The 25459-nt window shown below is 46.1% G+C and overlaps 1 protein-coding gene across 1 annotated transcript in view; it reads right to left on the bottom strand.

Moving 5' to 3' along the window:
• Positions 1 to 684: 684 nt before the first annotated feature.
• myo1g (myosin IG) overlaps positions 685 to 25459 on the bottom strand; it is a 101720-nt gene continuing 76945 nt past the window's right edge. Inside the window, exon 21 of the mRNA XM_075449801.1 lies at positions 685 to 1598. Within this exon, the coding sequence (XP_075305916.1) occupies positions 1436 to 1598 (163 nt within the window). The 3' untranslated portion in view covers positions 685 to 1435. The remainder of the gene's footprint in view (positions 1599 to 25459) is intronic.

Below are 25459 nucleotides of genomic sequence, written 5' to 3'. Positions count from 1 at the left end.
AGCTTTTTGTCTCCAGATATTCTGTTCCGGCTCCGTTTTGTGTGTCGCTTTAGTTAAAGTTTGCACAGAATCTCTGACTTTTGGTTAGATGCTGCGCCGGTTTAATGAGATAATAAATTCAGTTTGTCCAGGACCACATCTGTGCCATCAGCTCCTGGAAGGGTCAGAGGAGAGGCTCAAATCTCTCAGACAAAAACGTGGGCAAATAAAACAAATAAAAAGCAAAAGAGAATAAGTGGAATGAGGAGGAAAATAAACGGAGCTTTGGACATCCTGTGAGGTTGGATGCGTTTATCGGCAGCAGGACACCGGAGGGACGAGGCAGGAAGCAGCGCCTGCGTCACAGCGCTCAGCTTCCTGCAAAATATCAAAGTCTTACCAAGTATATTTGTCTCATTTCTAGTCCAAATATCTCATTAAACTTAATATCAGACAGAACTGCCTAACAAGCACCATTTCAGCCAGATATAGGGACTTGTTTTAATACAAAACATCTGGAATATCTTGTTAAATGAAAAAGTCTTGAAAACAAATTGTTTTGAGTCATATTTCACATTAAACAAGCTTTTTTTCTTAAATTTGAAGAGGTTTTTAAGCTAATTTCAAGATCACTTTTAACTTAAAAGTCCTAAATATCACATCTTATTTCAAGAGATCTTGACAAGCCGATTTTCACTAGTTCCATTGGCAGATTTTTTTGCTTATTTCAAGCAAAAACGTCTTTTATTTGTTGTTTTTTTACTTATTTTTGGAGGGGCATTTTTTACAGTGCAGGCAACAACATCTGAGGCAAGGCAGGTTTATCTGTGCAGCACAATTCAACTACAGGCCGATTCAAAGTGCTTTACAGATACATTAAAACAGTAGAAATAAAAAGCATGATTTAAATGTTAAACAAAAAAAAAAGAAAGAACACTGGAAAAAATCAAAGTCTTATTTGAAATATGACTCAAAACAATTTGTTTTCAAGACTTTTTCACATAACAAGATATTCCAGGTGTATTAAAACAAGTCCCTATATCTGGCTGAAATGGTGCTTGTTAGGCAGTTGTGTCTTATATTAAGTGTAATGAGATATTTTGACAAGAAATAAAACAAATATACTTGGTAAAACTTTGATTTTTTCCACCAGATCACACAGAAGAACACCTGAAACTTTTGCTCATTCTTGTTTTTATCTGTTACGACGTACAATTTGTTTAAAAAAGTGCATTTCTCTTTCATTTTGTTCAGTCTGGCCTTCACAAGCAGAGTCAGATATCTAATACAAAAGCTAAAACATGTGTGATGCATCAGTCTCTGTATCACCATCAGAACCTCTGAAACCTCTGAAACCTCTTCGGGCTCCTGCAGCTCCGCAGTCAGAAGGCAGATTCTGCTTCCCAAAGCTTCTCCTGCCTGGTTAATTTGAGGTTAATTGGAGGTTAATTGGAGGTTAATTGGCAGGAACCAGCAGGGTGAAGCCGTCGCGGCTCTTCCTGAAGTCGGCGGCGGCCTGGCCGGCTCGGCTCTCCACGCCGACGCTCTTGGGCTTTCCTCTCATGTGGAGCTGCAGAGCCGAACCACAGACCTTCACGGGAAACGAGACTTTTCTGATGCTGCAAGACACAAACACAAACATTCCTGTGAGCACACGTCTGCATCTTTACCGACATCTCCAGTAATCCCCCGAATCATGAGTATACTCGGGTTTAACTCGGGTTTTACTCTGTGACGCCGTGCTATGACTTTTAAGCTTCAGTTTGTCCTCTGTGTGACGTAAAAAAACTCTCAGGTGTGTTTGCTGAGGTAGAACTTTAGTCCAAAGCTCCACTAACAGCTGCTGACACACGTTAGCTTGTTTTTCTTTTGCATATTTCAGGTTAGGGACATTTTATTTAGTTAGTAACTTGTTTTTCTTGGCCTAACGCCCCCAAACCTTGAGTCTGGGGTCTGTTTTTGTCTGATTTCTTGCTTCTCTGAGATCGTGGCTGATGTCTTTCCTCCTTGGCATCGTGTTAACACACACACCTGGATGCTGACAGAACTTCTGCTTTTATAGAGCTGCTCACACTGACTGATGCTCAGCGAATCAGAGCATTGATCAGCAGGAAGGGTTCACTTAGTTTTTCCCACCAACATGTTCTGCATCAGGAGCTAAAAGCTGGTTCATAATGTTCATTTTCCTCTTTTAAACGTATTCCTCATCCGATTAATGGACGGGATAATTGATTATCTGAATAACTGTTTGCTGCAGCCATAAATAACAGAGTAATGTGTTCCGTGTTGTTGTTTATCTCACTTCATTCTAAGAGCTGCTGACTTTTATTAATGTTGTCCTGATAAAACCTTGAATGGAGCTGCTGTGCTGTTTATTTGCTCGCTCTCTGTGCTCAGAGCGTCGGAGCTGCATGTTTCCAAAGCCTCCAAAGGACAAGATTCACAAATGCGCAGGACAGGGGCGTGGCTACGGGGGGGGCTTGGGGGGGCAGTGCCCCCCTGAGAAATGCCCTGTCCATCCAAAGAAAACTGGCCAGAAAAAAGGCCACGATTTATTATCTCTGTTTGTGTCTTGTATTGATAGAATAAATGCAGGTGGTGATTTTAAAAAAGCATATATCTGCAAAGTTTATAGCTTTATTTATTTATTTTTTGTTTGTTATCGTGCCCCCCCCCTCCGTAACCTTAACCCCTCGCTGCTGAAAAAAAAGAGGCGATTTTCCCATTTTCGGATGTTTTTCTTGTATATAATGATCTGAAATGTAGACTTAATGAAGGTGATAAAAAGCTGGAGTTGGCTGGATGTCTCGCCCCGAGTATCTACTTGAGTTTAAACCCTCAATGGAGAACGTGGAGCATGTTAAACAAAAGCTATTGCATCCTAAAGTCCTGCTCTAAAAACCTCTCCAAAATAGGACATATTTGCAACATGGCGAAGGGGTTAAGGGGCAGAACAACCGTCAAAACTGCTTTCCAGTTGGTTCGTTTGAATAGCATCATACAAGTTCTACATTTCTTTACAAAAAACTTCCACTGTTAACAAAATTGACGGTCATGATTTATGCTTGTGTGACCATATTTTCATTACCGAATTGAATTATTACTATTTTTTTTTTTTTAATTATTATTATTATTATTATTATGCTTGAAGTTGTAGTAGTGATTTTCCACCGTTTTTTTTTTTTTTTCAGGTATTGTTTTCTGCCCCCCCAGATGAGCTAACTGCCCCCCCACACATGCCATTCTGCTCACACCTCTGGCGTAGGACAAGATTGACAAATGCGCAGGGCGATGCATTTGTGAATCTTCTGATTTAGCTCCATACGGCTCTGACTCGGTTTAACCTTAGAAACAAGAAGCTGCAGTCTGAGCCTGAAGATGCTCTGTTGTGTAAATAAAGCCAGAATTCAGAACATTATTCCCAACTTGTTGTCACCTGCTGAGAGACGACAGCAGCTGCCAACGACGACCCGACAGGCTGCTTCTTGTTCTGCTGAATGAGTGCCATCCCTCATCTGCAGAATGTTACACAACCTCTGCTTACATCATCCTATTCAAATTGACTCTTGGAAGACAAAAGGAGTATTTCTGCAACCTCTCAGAAAATCTGATTTCACACCCAGTCATCCCGTTTGACTCCAAACTTCTGCGCTCTGAGTCGCCAACAACGTGGGCGCCTCCGTCCTCAGAGCGCCGACGTTACGGCTCCATCACAGGCTGGAGGCTCAGGGCCTCCCACTCATGGCTGCAGGGACTCTGAGGACAGTCTGAGGACACCTCTGCAGACCCGGCTGATTTATTCCAAGGTTATCTGAACCTTTGGGAGCTCTGCTAGCAGATTGATCCAGTTAAACTGTTATGAGGCGACAGAAAGCTGGTCTCAGAGGGTTCAGGCTGTGTGGGAGAATACTCAGAGATTCACTTTAAAGCTGCTCAGAACTGAACTAACTCTGGTTCTGCCTCAGATTCTGGGTTTATGTTCATGTTGGAACATGTTTCAGTGAATCTCTGCAGCTGTTACCATGGAAACATCTGCAGATATTCACTTTAAAGCTGCTCAGAACTGAACTAACTCTGGTTCTGCCTCAGATTCTGGGTTTATGTTCATGTTGGAACATGTTTCAGTGAATCTCTGCAGCTGTTACCATGGAAACATCTGCAGATATTCACTTTAAAGCTGCTCAGAACTGAACTAACTCTGGTTCTGCCTCAGATTCTGGGTTTATGTTCATGTTGGAACATGTTTCAGTGAATCTCTGCAGCTGTTACCATGGAAACATCTGCAGATATTCACTTTAAAGCTGCTCAGAACTGAACTAACTCTGGTTCTGCCTCAGATTCTGGGTTTATGTTCATGTTGGAACATGTTTCAGTGAATCTCTGCAGCTGTTACCATGGAAACATCTGCAGATATTCACTTTAAAGCTGCTCAGAACTGAACTAACTCTGGTTCTGCCTCAGATTCTGGGTTTATGTTCATGTTGGAACATGTTTCAGTGAATCTCTGCAGCTGTTACCATGGAAACATCTGCAGATATTCACTTTAAAGCTGCTCAGAACTGAACTAACTCTGGTTCTGCCTCAGATTCTGGGTTTATGTTCATGTTGGAACATGTTTCAGTGAATCTCTGCAGCTGTTACCATGGAAACATCTGCAGATATTCACTTTAAAGCTGCTCAGAACTGAACTAACTCTGGTTCTGCCTCAGATTCTGGGTTTATGTTCATGTTGGAACATGTTTCAGGGAATCTCTGCAGCTGTTACCATGGAAACATCTGCAGGTATTCACTTTAAAGCTGCTCAGAACTGAACTAACTCTGGTTCTGCCTCAGATTCTGGGTTTATGTTCATGTTGGAACATGTTTCAGTGAATCTCTGCAGCTGTTACCATGGAAACATCTGCAGATATTCACTTTAAAGCTGCTCAGAACTGAACTGAACTAACTCTGGTTCTGCCTCAGATTCTGGGTTTATGTTCATGTTGGAACATGTTTCAGTGAATCTCTGCAGCTGTTACCATGGAAACATCTGCAGATATTCACTTTAAAGCTGCTCAGAACTGAACTAACTCTGGTTCTGCCTCAGATTCTGGGTTTATGTTCATGTTGGAACATGTTTCAGTGAATCTCTGCAGCTGTTACCATGGAAACATCTGCAGATATTCACTTTAAAGCTGCTCAGAACTGAACTAACTCTGGTTCTGCCTCAGATTCTGGGTTTATGTTCATATGGGAACATGTTTCAGTGGGCAGCTGTTTGCTGTTTTTAATATAAAATATAAAGAAATGAGGCTGTTCAGGGTAATAAAACATCAGCAGCAGGTTCTTACTATGCGATGCGTTCACACACAGAATAACGATGATCTCACAGGGCTCATGTTTAATGCTTTAAAGTCTTTGGGAAAGAGAACAGGATGGACGTGCAGAGATCGGAGGTCTTTGTGAACGTCTGACAGATCGCGCACGTGTTTGATGTCTCAGCTGTTCTCACCTCTGATGAGATGAAACATGAGCAGCTGTTTGTTGGGACGGTGCTCGTGGAGCAGAGTCTGAGATCGTTCCCAGCCTAAACGCTGCAGGACTCCACAGACAGAAGCAGCCGTGGGACAGAGCCCGTCATGTTCAAACTCTCTGATTTCAGACTGAGCTTTCCTTGTGTTTCTGGGTTTCTGACACAGGCTGTGTTCGAAACTGCATACTACATACTACATACTGCATACTACATACTGCATACTACATACTACATACTACATACTGCATACTGCATACTACATACTGCATACTGCATACTACATACTGCATACTACATACTGCATACTGCATACTACATACTGCATACTACATACTACATACTGCATACTGCATACTACATACTGCATACTACATACTGCATACTACATACTACATACTACATACTGCATACTGCATACTACATACTGCATACTACATACTGCATACTGCATACTCCATACTGCATACTCCATACTACATACTGCATACTGCATACTACATACTGCATACTACATACTGCATACTACATACTACATACTGCATACTGCATACTACATACTGCATACTACATACTGCATACTACATACTGCATACTGCATACTGCATACTGCATACTGCATACTACATACTGCATACTGCATACTGCATACTCCATACTGCATACTGCATACTGCATCCTACATACTGCATACTGCAGACTGCAGACTACAGACTACATACTGCATACTGCATACTGCAGACTACAGACTGCATACTGCATACTGCATACTCCATACTGCATACTGCATACTCCATACTACATACTGCAGACTACAGACTACATACTGCATACTGCATACTGCAGACTGCAGACTACATACTGCATACTGCATACAACATACTGCATACTGCATACTGCATACTACATACTCCATACTGCATACTACATACTGCATACTGCATCCTACATACTGCATACTGCAGACTGCAGACTACAGACTACATACTGCATACTGCATACTACATACTGCATACTACATACTGCATACTGCATACTGCATACTGCATACTCCATACTGCATACTGCATCCTACATACTGCATACTGCAGACTGCAGACTACAGACTACATACTGCATACTGCATACTACATACTGCATACTGCATACTGCATACTGCATACTCCATACTGCATACTGCATACTCCATACTGCATACTGCATACTGCATACTGCATACTGCAGACTGCAGACTACAGACTACATACTGCATACTACATACTACATACTCCATACTACATACTGCATACTGCATACTACATACTGCATACTACATACTGCATACTGCATACTGCATACTGCATACTGCAGACTACATACTGCATACTGCATACTGCATACTACATACTACATACTGCAGACTACATACTACATACTGCATACTACATACTGCATACTGCATACTACATACTGCATACTACATACTGCATACTGCATACTACATACTGCATACTACATACTACATACTGCAGACTACATACTACATACTGCATACTGCATACTGCATACTACATACTGCATACTACATACTGCATACTACATACTACATACTGCATACTGCACACTGCACACTGCATACTGCACACTGCATACTACATACTGCACACTGCATACTACATACTGCAGACTACATACTGCATACTACATACTGCATACTGCATACTACATACTGCATACTACATACTGCATACTGCATACTACATACTGCATACTACATACTGCATACTACATACTGCATACTGCATACTACATACTACATACTGCATACTGCATACTGCATACTACATACTACATACTGCATACTACATACTGCATACTACATACTACATACTGCATACTACATACTTCCATACTACATACGGCATACTTCCATACTGCATACTCATCGATCAGACAGTATGCAGAGCGTTTACCCACAATGCATTTCGCTCCTGCCCGAGCCGAAATCAGCCGGCCTGAAGCTGATTTCTCTTAAGCTCTAAATTCTGTAAACTTTAGCAACATTTGAAACATTTTCAGGCGAGAAAGTAGTCGTTTAGATCCCCAACGTGTTGAAAACCTGACAAAATACCGGCTGTTTACAATTTTATTCCCACGAATTCGGTGCTACTAAAGCTAGCCGCAGAGAGCTAACGCACTTCCGGTTATTTTCACAAAATAAAATACCCGTTGCCTTTTATCACAGGGAAAGCCATTACCATACAATTGGTGCTTTTGTTTTGAAAACAGGAAGTGAACCTACCCTCGTTGTAGCTAGCTTGAAACTGCCGTTTTGACAGGAAATGACGATCGGCGACGTCACGTTACGTTGCATCTTGGGTAGTTTGGGTATGAGTAGTAACCTCATGATGCATACCCAACATTTAGGAGAATCTAGCATGCATCCGGGAACTTCTCGCTGACTCAAATTCGCATACTAACTCAGAAAGTTAGTATGAGATGTAGGAGAAGTAGGCGGTTTGGAACACAGCCTCAGTATTCAGTCTGCAGACCGGTCCCAACACTGCAGTCAAATCATTCACGGTTCTGCAGACAGAACTGGGGCGCCGCCGCTCCCGGAGGAGAACCTCCACCCTCCTCCTCCTCTTCAGTCTTTACTCATGTTTTCCTGTGAAAACATGTCTGGTGCCTCTATTAAGGAGCATTACAGGTGAAATATCATCATCATGTGGAGTATGTGGAGCAGCCAGCCAGCCTGATACTGCAGCTGGTCCCACTGTGGAAACATTGGATGAGATCTGTGTCGAGCCGCCCACCATCACAGATAAAAGATGGTGCCGAATCTGCTCCGTCGTGCATTTTTATCCCAAAGCTCAGAGTAATGTTTTATAACGTCATCAGCAGAAAACATGTTTGAATGGCTCAGAGGCTGAAAACGAACTCAGACAAAAAGACGAGGACTTGTTGCAAATTAAACTGCATTCATTTGCATTTAAAAAACTACCAAACCTCCTCACAACACTGAACATTTCCATCTGTCCAACATGTCTGAGGTGAGGAGTCAGAGTAGAGTCGCTGTCCAGTTGGTGTCCAACAGACACAACTGGAAACCAACAGGACACGGTCGTAAACCTTCTCCAACTCATGAGCCTGGTTGGCCTCCTGCATCCTTGTGAAGGAAAAAAGCTGGTCCAGTGCTCCAGAGTCAGGATAAAAAACAGCATCACTCCTCCTGATCCTGAGGTTCAACAATCTGCTGGACTCATAAACCTTTCCACAGAAGCTGAGAAGTGTGACCTGTTTTAATACGAGCTGCCAGCTGAAGACGCCACAAACAGGATATGTAACAAGTTAAAATGCTTTAATTTGCAAAAAAATGACCAAAATCCCTTCACAAAACTGCAAATTTCTATGATCAGCGTTCCTTTGTGTCACATAAACCGAGCGAGGCCTGCCGTGAGACCCAGCCTGCAGTCTCTCTGCTAAGCTACGCTACACTAAGCTAAGCTAAGCTAAGCTAAGCTAACTGAAGTGTTTCTTCTTCTCCCACAGCAACATGAATAAACACTTTTTAGTGTCACTTCATGGACTAACGCTAGTCGTCCATTGCTCCGTCAACGCAAGCCGTATCCAACGCATTCAGTTCATTTTCAATGAAATCCGGCCGATCTTTGTCGCCGTGCTCGCAAAGCATGCTGGGATTCCGGCACGGCGAGCGGGGGACCTGCGGCACGTCAAAAAGTTGGGCTCGCTCGAAGTTTATGCAAATTTGCCACGGCAGCCGTAGTGCGTTACCCAATGACAGTAGATCATGTGATCTCCTGTGTCGCAGCAGCAGCAGCACAGCAGCTCTCCTCGCTCGCAGATCCAGATCCATGGTGCAATATGAAATAATGTTCCATTGCTGACGATTTATACACATTAATTTCCCTCCAAAACTCAGAGAGCTGGCAACTTCGGTTGGTTAAAATCACAAGTTATTTACTTTCCCCCGGAGCCATTCTACCGTATGTTCTATCTACAACTTCGTATACACGCCCCTCTGTACAGGCAACACGGCGACACTAGGCATCCAAGCCGGCGAGTTAAGTTGACGTGACGGAACAATGGACGACTAGCCTGACTTCTTCAGTTTGAGTCCAGTGAACTGATAACCTGCACTGAATCTCAGATGTAATCTAATTAAAGTTGTTTTTGATGATCTGACGGCTACAAATCCTGTAAAGCTGTCAGCTTAGTCGGTGTTTAATGATCCCATCAACACTCCAGAAGATCAGGCGGTCCAAACACACAACCCCCCCGGTGCAGTTATAACCAACAGACACACGGATCACACTCTGAGCAACACTGGAAACAACAGCTTCGCACCTTCCATCAGACGCTGCTAACGAGAGCTAAAAGAACTCTGAAATTCTGACATCACACTGAGCCAGAGGTCGGAAAGGTTTCTTCTTCTTCCCTTCGAAACCCACCAACAACTTTGTAATCTATGGCAGCAAAAATGTGGACGACGTTTAGCTCTGAGGATGCAAACATCCGGATCTAGGGACCACGGTGCTCAGGAACTAGGGACCACGGCGCTCAGGAACTAGGGACCACGGCGCTCAGGAACTAGGGACCACGGCCCTCTGGAACTAGGGACCTCGGCCCTCTGGAACTAGGGACCGCGGCCCTCTGGAACTAGGGACCACGACCCTCTGGAACTAGGGACCACAGCCCTTGGGAACTAGGGACCACGGCCCTCAGGAACTAGGGACCGCGGCGCTCGGGAACTAGGGACCACGGCGCTCGGGAACCAGGGACCACAGCCCTCGGGAACTAGGGACCACAGCCCTCGGGAACTAGGGACCACAGCCCTCGGGAACTAGGGACCACAGCCCTCGGGAATTAGGGACCACAGCGCTCAGGAACTAGGGACCACAGCCCTCGGGAACTAGGGACCACAGCCCTCGGGAACTAGGGACCACAGCCCTCGGGAACTAGGGACCACGGCCCTCGGGAACTAGGGACCACGGCGCTCAGGAACTAGGGACCACGGCCCTCAGGAACTAGGGACCACGGCGCTCAGGAACTAGGGACCACGGCCCTCTGGAACTAGGGACCTCGGCCCTCTGGAACTAGGGACCGCGGCCCTCTGGAACTAGGGACCACGACCCTCTGGAACTAGGGACCGCGGCGCTCGGGAACTAGGGACCACGGCCCTCAGGAACTAGGGACCACAGCCCTCGGGAACTAGGGACCGCGGCCCTCAGGAACTAGGGACCGCGGCGCTCGGGAACTAGGGACCACGGCGCTCGGGAACCAGGGACCACGGCGCTCGGGAACTAGGGACCACGGCGCTCGGGAACCAGGGACCACGGCGCTCAGGATCTAGGGACCACGGCGCTCGGGAACTAGGGACCACGGCGCTCGGGAACTAGGGACCACAGCCCTCGGGAACTAGGGACCGCAGCCCTCGGGAACTAGGGACCACAGCCCTCGGGAACTAGGGACCACAGCCCTCGGGAACTAGGGACCACGGCGCTCAGGAACTAGGGACCACGGCGCTCGGGAACTAGGGACCACGGCGCTCGGGATCTAGGGACCGCGGCGCTCGGGAACTAGGGACCACAGCCCTCGGGAACTAGGGACCACGGCGCTCGGGATCTAGGGACCGCGGCGCTCGGGAACCAGGGACCACAGCCCTCGGGAACTAGGGACCACAGCCCTCGGGAACTAGGGACCACAGCCCTCGGGAACTAGGGACCACAGCCCTCGGGAACTAGGGACCACAGCGCTCGGGAACTAGGGACCACAGCCCTCGGGAACTAGGGACCACAGCCCTCGGGAACTAGGGACCACGGCGCTCAGGAACTAGGGACCACGGCCCTCAGGAACTAGGGACCACGGCGCTCAGGAACTAGGGACCACGGCCCTCTGGAACTAGGGACCTCGGCCCTCTGGAACTAGGGACCGCGGCCCTCTGGAACTAGGGACCGCGACCCTCTGGAACTAGGGACCGCGGCGCTCGGGAACTAGGGACCACGGCCCTCGGGAACTAGGGACCACAGCCCTCGGGAACTAGGGACCACAGCCCTCGGGAACTAGGGACCACAGCCCTCGGGAACTAGGGACCACAGCGCTCGGGAACTAGGGACCACAGCCCTCGGGAACTAGGGACCACAGCCCTCGGGAACTAGGGACCACAGCCCTCGGGAACTAGGGACCACAGCCCTCGGGAACTAGGGACCACAGCCCTCGGGAACTAGGGACCACAGCCCTCGGGAACTAGGGACCACAGCCCTCGGGAACTAGGGACCACAGCGCTCGGGAACTAGGGACCACAGCCCTCGGGAACTAGGGACCACAGCCCTCGGGAACTAGGGACCACGGCGCTCAGGAACTAGGGACCACGGCCCTCAGGAACTAGGGACCACGGCGCTCAGGAACTAGGGACCACGGCCCTCTGGAACTAGGGACCTCGGCCCTCTGGAACTAGGGACCGCGGCCCTCTGGAACTAGGGACCGCGACCCTCTGGAACTAGGGACCGCGGCGCTCGGGAACTAGGGACCACGGCCCTCGGGAACTAGGGACCACAGCCCTCGGGAACTAGGGACCACGGCCCTCGGGAACTAGGGACCGCGGCGCTCGGGAACTAGGGACCACAGCCCTCGGGAACTAGGGACCACGGCGCTCGGGATCTAGGGACCGCGGCGCTCGGGAACCAGGGACCACAGCCCTCGGGAACTAGGGACCACAGCCCTCGGGAACTAGGGACCACAGCCCTCGGGAACTAGGGACCACAGCCCTCGGGAACTAGGGACCACAGCGCTCGGGAACTAGGGACCACAGCCCTCGGGAACTAGGGACCACAGCCCTCGGGAACTAGGGACCACGGCGCTCAGGAACTAGGGACCACGGCCCTCAGGAACTAGGGACCACGGCGCTCAGGAACTAGGGACCACGGCCCTCTGGAACTAGGGACCTCGGCCCTCTGGAACTAGGGACCGCGGCCCTCTGGAACTAGGGACCGCGACCCTCTGGAACTAGGGACCGCGGCGCTCGGGAACTAGGGACCACGGCCCTCGGGAACTAGGGACCACAGCCCTCGGGAACTAGGGACCACGGCCCTCGGGAACTAGGGACCGCGGCGCTCGGGAACTAGGGACCACGGCCCTCGGGAACCAGGGACCACGGCGCTCGGGAACTAGGGACCACGGCGCTCGGGAACCAGGGACCACGGCGCTCAGGATCTAGGGACCACGGCGCTCAGGAACTAGGGACCACGGCGCTCGGGAACTAGGGACCACAGCCCTCGGGAACTAGGGACCACAGCCCTCGGGAACTAGGGACCACAGCCCTCGGGAACTAGGGACCACAGCCCTCGGGAACTAGGGACCACGGCGCTCAGGAACTAGGGACCACGGCCCTCAGGAACTAGGGTCCACGGCGCTCAGGAACTAGGGACCATGGCCCTCTGGAACTAGGGACCTCGGCCCTCTGGAACTAGGGACCACGGCCCTCGGGAACTAGGGACCGCGGCGCTCGGGAACTAGGGACCGCGGCCCTCGGGAACTAGGGACCGCGGCCCTCGGGAACTCGGGACCACGGCGCTCGGGAACTAGGGACCACGGCGCTCGGGAACTAGGGACCACGGCTCTCGGGAACTAGGGACCACGGCCCTCAGGAACTAGGGACCACGGCGCTCGGGAACTAGGGACCACGGCTCTCGGGAACTAGGGACCACGCGCTCGGGAACTAGGGACCACGGCCCTCAGGAACTAGGGACCACGGCGCTCGGGAACTAGGGACCACGGCCCTCAGGAGCCACAAATATATTCACCTTTAATCCACAGAATGAGGTCATTTATGAGTTATTGGTGCTTTAATTTGATCCAGATGTCACATCTTTAAAGCTAAATCATTTCACCTTCGCTCCCTTACAGCTGATACGAAGCTGCAGGAGGAAGGTTTAGAGTACCCCGTCCTCAACGCCAGCCGACAGTTTGGCATCTTCATCTCGATCGGTGCTTCCGGCTGCCTGGCAACCATCGCTGAGCAACAGCAACATCTGCAGCCCCACGGTGGGCGTCACGTCAGCCGAGGCCGTTCGAGCCCTCAGCTGTGAGGTGGCCGGAGCGCCCTGCAGGGCTCACTCAGGCATCATGGCGCTGATCATCGACGACCTCATCCGTTATAATTACCATCAGCGTCATCAGCCACAGCGGGGCCCATCTACCAGCTGCCCCCCCCCCCCCCGCATCCCGAGGCCCCTCAGGGGGCATTCTGGGAAAAACATTTAGTCATAATGTGCAAAAATAAAGAAAGCAGAGTGATTTGTATAAGTGGCTTTAGATGCAAAGCCAACACTCTGCAGTGTGAAGCAGCTTGAATCAGGGGGTGATGCATCCGAAGGCTCTGATCCATTCTCCTTTTACGATGAGAGAAAGTCAGCGTGAGTTCTGATGCAGCAGCTGTCAGAGAACGCATCACGTTGGTCTTCAAACGTGCGCCTCGTGGCCATGACGGTATCTCATGGAGGTCGGCGGCTGACAGTCTGAGCGCAGCCAAGAGGGTCGGAGATGCTCCGATTAAAGTCTCTGACATTTAAGATCCGAGCGGCCTCCACAGTCTCTGACGTGCGAGGACGACTTCATGAGGAGCGGGTCGCCATCCGCCACAACACGCTGTTAAAGCCGCTGCTGCACGGCTTCACCAGCAACAGCAAAATTAAGAAAGTACACCTTTAACTCTAAGGTTTTATACGTCAGGACGAAATAAAAATCACCTGATACTCAGATAAACAACTAAAAAAAAACTAAGTGAACCCCTGATCCAGCAGCTGGTATCAGCAGTGTGTGAGAATCTAAGTGAACCCCTGATCCAGCAGCTGGTAGCAGCAGTGAGTGAGAAACTAAGTGAACCCCTGATCCAGCAGCTGGTAGCAGCAGTGAGTGAGAATCTAAGTGAACCCCTGATCCAGCAGCTGGTAGCAGCAGTGAGTGAGAAACTAAGTGAACCCCTGATCCAGCAGCTGGTAGCAGCAGTGAGTGAGAAACTAAGTGAACCCCTGATCCAGCAGCTGGTAGCAGCAGTGAGTGAGAAACTAAGTGAACCCCTGATCCAGCAGCTGGTAGCAGCAGTGAGTGAGAAACTAAGTGAACCCCTGATCCAGCAGCTGGTAGCAGCAGTGAGTGAGAAACTAAGTGAACCCCTGATCCAGCAGCTGGTTCCCTGTGGGACGTTCTCAGGAGGAATCTCGGCCCACTCTTCTTTGGTATCCAGAGGAGTTGATGGTGGACTCAGTGGCTGCGAGGTGTCCAGGTCCTGTGGCTGCAGAACCAGCCCAGATCATCAGCCCTCCACCACCGTGCTTGACAGCTGGTGTGAGGTGTTTGTGCTGATATGCTGTGTTTGGTTTCCTCCAAACGTGCTGCTGTGCACTATGATCAAACATCTCCACTGTGGTCTGGTCTGTCCAAAGGACATTGTTCCAGAAGTCTTGTGGTTTGTTCAGATGCAGCTTTGCAAACCTAAGCTGTGCTGCCATGTTCTTTTTAGAGAGAAGAGGCTTTCTCCTGCAGCCCTTCCACACAAGCCACACCTGTTCAGCCTGTTTCTAACTGTGCTGTCATCGTGTCCTGATGCAGAAAAACTCTGAACTGAGAGGAAGCGCTTCAAATATTTTAATAGGATGGGGCTCCTTAAAGGTCATTTTTGTCCTGCTATCAACACAACTTGTAGTTGAATGTTTCCACAACGTGGAGGAGCGAGTGGAAAGCAACACACGGGTCACACTAAAAACAGTAACTATAACAGTGAATAAAGGCTGCATGCTGCACAGAAGGAAAACAGAACGTTTGGACTCTGTGATGAGTGTTTTTTTTTCTGACAGATTTTCAGATATGACCAGTTTCATGACACTCAAACAGGCCCCGTCAGCTCTGTTGGACTCTGCTGACGTCTCTTTTATTTTTATTTGTGGACAGAGATGAAGTCAAGTGAGTGTTTAACAGGCGGTGGCCAACGGCAGACACATTTCACAGTGTTTGGGCTGCTTCAGCAGCTCAGAAATGACAAACATGAGTATGTGATTTAGATTTTATCTCAGGGCTCCAAACACAGCTTTATTCATCCACTGTTGGGTGTTTCGCTTCATCTAACGGAGGACGAGAGCGTCCATTCGAGCCGGTCTGAAGACTGAATCACTTCATACCTGTAGCTGACTCTTAAGGTCAGAAACTATGATGCAGCTTCCCCAGAAACGAGGGCTCGGTTGTCCTCGATGGTTCCTGTAACCGGCCGTCAGTGAGGACAGCCTGACCGGCTTTCTGTAACAGTGATGAGGGCTGGCAGCAGAGTTTGTGAGTCAGCTCTTGTTAAAACGTGCATGAGAATGAATCTCGCAGCTGAGCCCAGAAGCCGCCGTGCACTCACACACACTCACAGATTATCTCTCAGCAAAGGGTCGGAGAAACATTTTCTGCTCCACTTCCTGCCCGTTAAATGTGCTCAACGTGGGCCTGAGCTTCAGTGCAATTTAATACTAAAACATGTTTTACATATTTACCTTACAAAGAGTGAGAAACAGCAGCTACATTATGTGTCTTCTGTGTCAACCAAAACAAACGCACATTTCAGCAGAAACTCAACATCTAACTTGAGGAAACATGTAGCGCTAAGTTTCCTAAACTCGTTTTTCCCCCATGGATAGGTGAATGTTTGTTTTTTAGGTTACATATGGGTTACATATGTTTTAAACATTTCCTAAGTCTCTTTTATTTTTTATTGAATACTTGAATTTACCTGGATTATTTTAATTGAAGCTATTTTGTAATTAATTAATTCATTTTAATTTATTTGATCAATTGGATGAACTCTAATTGGCCTAAAGATGATTATTTAGTATGTTTGTCTGTCTGATTGAATGCTTGTGTTAACAAATAAATCAGACGTTACTCAACAGTTACTCAGTACTTGAGTAGTTTTTTCACCTCTTACTCAAGTAATTATTTGGATGACTACTTTTGACTTTTACTTCAGTCATATTATTCTGAAGTAACAGTACTTTTACTTGAGTACAATTTTTGGCTGCTCTGCCCACCTCTGACTGTGAGATTTGCAAACTTTGTGATTTCAAGAGGTTGCGAGGACATCACTAACATCCCTGATGAGAACAGGAACAGGCTCAAACAAGGTTGAGATGTTGGTTTTCATCCAGAAAAACGTACATTTCCTTCAGTGAAGCCAGAGGAGGAGAGGAAGAATTAGGAGTGCAGTTAAAGCACATTACTGGCCTTACTTTAGAACACTGTGGCACTTTTATTTGCTTATTTGTTTTTATATTAGACATTGTTGCACTAAACTACAACGTGAAGAATTTGTTTATTACTTTTGTTGTTTAAGCTGCTCTGTTAATAAGTGTTAAAAGTACTTTATTTCTACAGCCCTTTACAGACGATCCTTACGGTGTAACCAAAGTGCTTTACAGCAGGTAATAAATAAAGAGAAGAAGAAGTAAAAACAAATAAAAACAATAAAAGAACAGTGAAAGCAATGAAATACAACAAAATCGAATAAGATAAAAGTGTCATCATACTACTGGGTATTAAAAGCCATCCTAAATAAGTAGGTTTTTACCCTAGATTTATAAGTGTTGAATAATAAAATAAGTGAATAAAATGAAGAATCAGGGACTTTTCAGTTAAAAGAATCTCGTCTAAACTTACAGAAACAAACCCGATGAAGTGACGACAAACTTTCACTAACACCAGATTCTCTTTACGGCTCATTAAAAGTCTCCTTATGGTTAAGTTTTCCCCTGTAAAACTGATCCATTCGTCCCAGTCGGTGCTTCCTGCTGTCAGGAAACTCCCGTATATTAAACATCTGGTCACAAGTGACACACAAACACAATAAATGACCTCCAGTCACATGCTGACGTCCGACCTGCTGTGATTAGCAGTGACAGTCGGGCTGGAATTTGTGGCTAAATTGGAAAATCCTCACAGCACATGACCTGTCAGGAAATAGGCCGGCGATGACACACGGCGAGTTTAATCAGAGCTGGAGAACGGGCGGCGATGCTGGGCCATTAACGTAAAAAAAAACGTTAAAACGGAGAGAAAAGCGAGCTGAAGACATCCAGGACAGCCGCCCGGGGACAGAAACAGCCCGGGGGGGTATTTCAGGAGCGAGATGACGCCTTTCACGACCTAAAAAGTCCATTTAGAAACGAGGATTTGGTTCCCACCTGCTCTGACTGACGAACCGTCCAAGTCGAACAACAAAGTCAGCGACTCCTCGGCGGGAGAAAGCAGCCTTTGTGCGTTCCAGCTTTACGGCCCGGTCACATGACCCTGAACATATGCTTTGGGGTTAATGAAATCACACTTTTCTGCTGCAGCTCTGAGCAGGGAGGGGTGACCCAGATGATGGAAATGCAGCACACAGTTCCAGGTCTCACCATATTTAGAGATGAAACTGCTGATGCAGAGGACGAGCGGGCTCTGGGAGGCCGGAGCCGGAATCCTGACGTCCTTCTGAATGTAGGACAGCTTCCAACGCCACGAGTAAAAACAGCAGCAACAACACCACGGTGATGAAGCAGCTCCACCTGATTTAGATTAATTTAAAGCAGCGACTGCAAACCAAACGTTAGCTTTAAGAGATAAACTGAGCCAAGCCTGGACCTTTTAACCCAGAGATACTCATTGCGCGGCTCCTCCAGCTTTAATTGGCGGCTCGCAATCGCATAGTAGCTTATAACGATATAGTAACAATAACAATACATTTTTTCAAATAACACACAGCGAATACTGCACAGTATTAAGTATTTTTATTAAGTTTGCGTTTTTGTAGTATTAAGTATTATTTAAGGTTTAATGGTGTTTCCTAAAGGGGGAAACTGTTAAACCTGGCAACGCAGCCCGCTTAAACCACCGCTAGCTCCTTTAGCCAGCGCGAGATGCAGGCACAATGGATCGGTTTTTAATTAAAAAAGGGCAAAAACCAGCACAGAAACCAGCACAGAAACCGGCAGAGAAACCAGCACAGAAACCAGCACAGAAACCAGCACAGAAACCAGCACAGAAACCAGCACAGAAACCAGCACAGAAACCAGCACAGAAACCAGCACAGAAACCAGCACAGAAACCAGCACAGAAACCAGCACAAAAACCAGCACAGAAACCAGCACAGAAACCAGCACAGAAACCAGCACAGAAACCAGCACAGAAACCAGCACAGAAACCAGGACAGAAACCAGCACAGAAACCAGCACAGAAACCAGCACAGAAACCAGCACAAAAACCAGCACAGAAACCAGCACAGAAACCAGCCCAGAAACCAGCCCAGAAACCAGCCCAGAAACCAGCACAGAAACCAGCCCAGAAACCAGCCCAGAAACCAGCCCAGAAACCAGCCCAGAAACCAGCACAGAAACCAGCACAGAAACCAGCACAAAAACCAGCACAGAAACCAGCACAGAAACAGAAACCAGCACAGAAACCAGCCCAGAAACCAGCACAGAAACCAGTACAGAAACCAGCACAGAAACCAGCACAGAAACCAGCCCAGAAACCAGCACAGAAACCAGCACAGAAACCAGCCCAGAAACCAGCACAGAAACCAGCACAGAAACCAGCACAGAAACCAGCCCAGAAACCATGCTCATCCTGAGTGTCTCACTATGATTACAACAACAAACTACAAATACAACATGAAGAAAGTCGAGCACATGCACGCCAGCTTCCGCTCATCCCAGTATTAAGCTAAATGTGGTCTGAATTTAAAATGTATTGGCTGTGTTGTTTCTTTTTTTGTGGGATGTTTCATATGTAGAAATGCATATTTGCAAAAGGGGGCTTTAGTATGTTGTGGTAAAAGTGGCTCTTCCCTTGATTTTGCTCTGACAACGTGGCTCTTGTGAAAAAAAAAGTGAGCATCACTGCTCCAGAGTAACAACACGACGGTGATGAAGCAGCTCCACCTGATTTAGATTAATTTAAAGCAGCGACTGCAAACCAAACGTTAGATTTAAAAAGATAAACTGAGCCAAGCCTGGACCTTTTAACTGCTCACTGCTCGGTCCATTTACTGACAGAGATGGGGACTCGAGTCGCTGTTTTGATAACTTGGAAGTTAAAGACTCGGCACTTGACTTGAGACACGATGACTTGAATGACTTGAGTGTTATTCGGTTCATGTTTTCAGTTTGAATATAAAATTAATAAATTAATTATCTACGCTCTGACCTTAAAGGAGAGCTTACTTTCAACTGGAGATGGTGCCTGTCAGTTTTATGTCTTTAACTATTCCCCCCCCCCCTTTTTATTTGTTTGTTTTTTCAGTTTGTAACATAATCACACCAACTCTGTGTAGTGTTTGTTCTGTGTTTGAAAAATAAAAAAATAAAGTGTTTTATACAAAAAAATAAAAAAATAATTAAAAAAATAACATGGATTACCCGGTAGGAGCGCAGGCTGAGAATGGCGTCCTGATTGGATCCCTGCCCTGTCAGTCAGCCATGCCCTCTCTACATACCTTAGTGTTTATTGGAGAGAATAAACTCATATCAGATATGCATCAACATGTCAGCGGGACCCAGAGTCGTTGTCTTCGGCTTTCGTAATCACCATTTTGACGGCAAAAGACGAACAGCTCAGTGCAAGACATGCGGCATCAACATCTCAGACAGCCAGACGACAACTTCCAACTTTGTTCGTCATTTAAAGATCCATTCTGACCAGTAAGTGCTGTTAAATTAGCTAATATTATCCTGTTAGCCTAGCCGGTAGTTAGCTAACGTTAGCTTGATATGATACGGGGTGGACAGGTTGGACACATTGGCCAATGATGTTTACTGACAGTTACTTATATCTTTGTGTTTTCACTTTATTTAGATCAGATTCTGCAGGTAAAATTACAATGTGTGTTTCTGTTGGAACTGTAAAGCGCTTTGTGAGCTGCTCTGTGAAAGGTGCTGTACAAATAAACCTTTCTTCATTAATAAACGTGCAGATTAAATGTTAGATAAATGCTGAATAAATGGAGGGATAATGGTCCCGTGTTTTCTCCCGTTTCTTTTCCATCTTTTAGGTTTTCTTTCTCACTTCCTCAGCTTCAGACTGTAAGCAGGCTCTGGGGGCTTTGCTGGGTTTCTGCCTGTCGTTGTGAATCTGACTTTGTTCCTGACGACCTGGTTAAATAAAGCTTAAATTCATAAAACAGAAAATAAAAGACTTTTAATGTGTATGGAAGCTAACGCTGAGAGACTGTCCTCAGCAGAAGAAACGCCCCCCCGGCCTCCCCCTGAAGTCCTGGTGGTCCGCTCTGAGGCCTTAATGGACTTGATGTTGAGGTGCCTGTTGGGTTCAATCCGTTCAATTCAACTCAAAAAAACTTTATTAATCAGCGGACTCGATGTGAACCGGCTGCTTTCTGCTGAGATGCTGCAGCGTTGACGCTGTGCTATCGTGCTAAGCTAACTGGCCTTTTCTCTTCTCTTCTCTTTGAAATGATCCCAAACTTTAGACGTTTTTCCTCTTTTTCTGCTCCGGTTTCCTCCATCAAATCATGCTGCTGCTTCATCCTTTCATCCCTTTTTAAAGCATCATGAGTGTCTCATTACTGTGCGTCTGCTGCTCCCCACGTCGCAGATGCAGGATGGCGATAAGGCGACTTTAAGATCCTCTCAGCGTCTGATCCCTCCAGCTTCTGTTGGGAAGCTTTTAGAACTTGAGTTTAAGGACGTTTTTCAGGTGGAAGTCGGGAAATAAATGGAGAAAAGCTTAAGAAAGGTTTAATAAATTAGAGTAAGTCATGATGGTGATGGTAGCTTGTCCAAAACTCAATTTTAGATTAAAGAAATATTCAAACAGGGTCCATAAATCCTGTTAACACAGACATAATAATTCTGAACTATTAACAGAGACGTGACAAATCCCCTGAAATGTTTCTTTAAAGCCGACTTTGTCCTACAAAAAAACCTGCACACTGCAGCAGAATCTTCTATTTTAAAGAGTCCAAAACTGCCTATTAGGGAAAGAAATCTGCTCAATCTCCTCAGGCCGAGCAGATCATACCCTAAATCCTGCTTTCAGTCCACTCACGGTGCCCCAGCTGTCCCAGCAGATGGTCCAACCCCCCAAAAAACAGGCTGGCTTTGCCGTCCCAGCAAACATACCGACACACAGAGCCGGTGACGGCAAGAGAAAGCACAACTAGAAAGAGCTGTTCCTGCGAAACAGCAGTGAGAATGCTTATGAGCTGAATGGGGATAGCTGGCCATGCTAAAAAAGCTGAAAATAGTTTGAGTAAAAACTGTTGCTGAGGTGTTGGTTGAAGGAATTTTGTGATTTTTGTGTACTACCAAACGTAACATTGGAGTTAGTCAGAGAATTTGAGAGGTTCATAGCTGAAATTCTGTCAATGTGAGCTCTTTAGTAGTTATATTGGCTGAAAGAGGACAATTTTTCCTACATTTTAAGGTATAATTTGTTTCTCTAAGTTTAACTGTATGAAAGTTAGAGGTATTTGTTTGAAAAAACTGAATAATTTTAAACTTATCAGCACGCACTCAACTGTGTGCTCATTCATAAAAATCAAGAAGGAGCAAAATGTTCATGTTTTTGAAACTGTCATATTTCAAAATTGGCTGAAGATTTGAAAAAGCTGAAACAATTGGTAATAGCTGAATGTCTTGTGACCCATTTAAAGTTTGAATGGTGTCTCTAGCTGAAAGCATGCTGAGGTAGTTAGGTTGGAAAGAGGAAGATGATTTGGAAGAGCTGAAAGCAGTTTCCATTCATTTGAATGACAGGAACATTTTAATAAAAGTTGAATATCTTAAAAAGTGTAAAAGTTAAAAACACCAAAAATGATGGCAGGAATCTGCTGAAGGAGCTGAACGTTTTGATACCAAAATTGTAGAAATAGCTGAAAGTATGCAGGAGTAGTTAGGTGCCGAAAACTGGCGGGATATAAATAATAAAGGGAAACAGGCCTTGCATTCGCACAATGAGGTTATCCTCGGGAAGGAGGAGGCAGAGGAGCGCCATGGGAACCAGAGATGGATGTGACTAGACAGCTCGACTTGGCCGTGGCTCTGAAGTCAGAGTTTACCTCGCTCTGCCTCCGCTGACCCAGTTTCGTGCGCTCTGAAGTGTGACGACCGGCCAGGAGAAGCGGCGGGAGTCCGTTTCCTCCGCTGACCATTCGCCCAAACTCTCAACAATCTTTCATTTCCTGACAGAAATGGGCTGCCATCCTCCTCCTTCCTCCTCTCCCCTGCACATGCTCGCACACTCGGCTCAGGCCCGACTTTGTCTCCTGGCGGAGGTCACGACCCCTGCATTCACCGCAGATGGCGGCACAATGACAGGCGGGAGCTGAAACCGACTCCCTGAAGGTCGACTCTGAAACACCCGCTGCACCCGGATCAGAGAACAGCTGCTGCTGCAGGGACCCCCCCCCCCCCCCCCCAAAAAAAAACACACGAACTCCAGGACTCGTAAAACCCACAGAAGCCCCACTGATCACATAACTCAACACACACGTGCACGCCGGCTGCTGCCGCCGCCATCTGCCGGCGTCTGAGCCCCGAGCGAATCCCAAACTGGGCTGATGTGAGGTCGCTGAAGGTCATAAATTATAAATTGGATGTCTCGATTAGTCATAAATTGGGGAAACTGTGACGGCTGGCTTTGGCACTTTGGCTGTGCTCGAAACTGCATACTGCATACTTCCATACTGCATACTACATACTTCCATACTACATACTTCATACTTCCATACTACATACTACATACTGCATACTTCCATACTGCATACTACATACTGCATACTTCCATACTACATACTACATACTGCATACTTCATACTTCCATACTACATACTGCATACTTCCATACTTCCATACTTCCATACTACATACTGCATACTTCATACTTCCATACTACATACTGCATACTTCCATACTTCCATACTTCCATACTACATACTGCATACTTCATACTTCCATACTACATACTGCATACTTCCATACTACATACTACATACTGCATACTTCCATACCACATACTTCATACTTCCATACTTCATACTTCCATACTACATACTTCATACTTCCATACTACATACTACATACTGCATACTGCATACTTCCATACCACATACTTCATACTTCCATACTACATACTACATACTTCATACTACATACTACATACTGCATACTTCCATAATACATACTTCATACTTCCATACTACATACTGCATACTTCCATACTACATACTGCATACTTCATACTTCCATACTACATACTGCATACTTCCATACTACATACTACATACTGCATACTTCCATACCACATACTTCATACTTCCATACTTCCATACTACATACTTCATACTTCCATACTTCCATACTACATACTGCATACTTCCATACTACATACTGGATACTGCATACTTCCATACCACATACTTCATACTTCCATACTACATACTTCATACTTCCATACTTCCATACTACATACTTCATACTTCCATACCACATACTTCATACTTCCATACTTCCATACTACATACTGCATACTTCCATACTACATACTGCATACTGCATACTACATACTGCATACTTCCATACTACATACTTCATACTTCCATACTACATACTGCATACTTCCATACTACATACTGCATACTGCATACTACATACTGCATACTTCCATACTACATACTTCATACTTCATACTGCATACTTCCATACTACATACTTCATACTTCATACTGCATACTTCCATACTACATACTTCATACTTCCATTTTCAGGAGAGAAAGTAGTCGTTTAGATCCCCAACGTGTTGAAAACCTGACAAAATACCGGCTGTTTACAATTTTGTTCCCACGAATTCGGCGCTACTAAAGCTAGCCGCAGTGAGTAACGCACTTCCTGTTATTTTCACAAAATAAAATACCCGTTGCCTTTTATCATAGGGAAAGCCATTACCATACAATTGGTGCTTTTGTTTTGAAAACAGGAAGTGAACCTACCCTCGTTGTAGCTAGCTTGAAACTGCCGTTTTGACAGGAAATGACGATCGGCGACGTCACGTTACGTTGCATCTTGGGTAGTTTGAGTATGAGTAGTAACCTCATGATGCATACCCAACATTTCAGAGAATCTAGTATGCATCCGGGAACTTCTCGCTTACTCAAACTCGCATACTGACTCAGAAAGTTAGTATGAGTAGTAGGAGAAGTATGCGGTTTGGAACACAGCCTAAGAAACCAGCACGCAGGAAGGCCAGAGTCGGGTCTTCAGGTTTGTTCCAGGTTGTCTGCAGCTGAGCATGCTGGGACGTGACTCTGATGATCAGATCTAGGCTAAAAACCTACTTATTTAGGATGGCTTTAATACCCAGTAGTATGATGACACTTTTATCTTATTTTATCTTATTCGATTTTGTTGTATTTTATTGCTTTCACTGTTCTTTTGTTGTTTTTATTTGTTTTTACTTCTTCTTCTCTTTATTTATTACCTGCTGTAAAGCACTTTGGTTACACCATAAGGATCGTCTGTAAAGGGCTGTAGAAATAAAGTACATTTAGATTAAAGGTCACGTTGAACATTTGTGCACTGCTGTGACCCTATTGGAATGTAATTTTGTCAGTATCTTTTTGTTTGTTTTATTCTATATTTATCTGTTTATTTATTTTTATTCTATTTTATTTATTTACTTTTATTATTATTATTGTTATTATTGCCAGATGGGGATATAATGTTCATGTTTAAATGTCAATGTTTAAATCAATGAAAAATCCTAATAGAAATATGTTTAAAAAAAAAAAAAAGGTCACGTTGAACAGCAGTGGGTGAAGCGTAATAATAAGAGCTCGACTTCTTGTTCTGTTTCAGATGATGAGCAGGTCCAACGACGTCGGGGCTCAAACCAGAAACTTCTAACAGACGGACGGCTGCGTCCTGAGCTGAATGTTCACATACGAACAGA

Source organism: Odontesthes bonariensis, chromosome 18, assembly GCF_027942865.1.
Source record: "Odontesthes bonariensis isolate fOdoBon6 chromosome 18, fOdoBon6.hap1, whole genome shotgun sequence".
Lineage (NCBI taxonomy): Eukaryota > Metazoa > Chordata > Actinopteri > Atheriniformes > Atherinopsidae > Odontesthes > Odontesthes bonariensis.
This window is presented reverse-complemented; position numbering and strand designations above follow the sequence as displayed.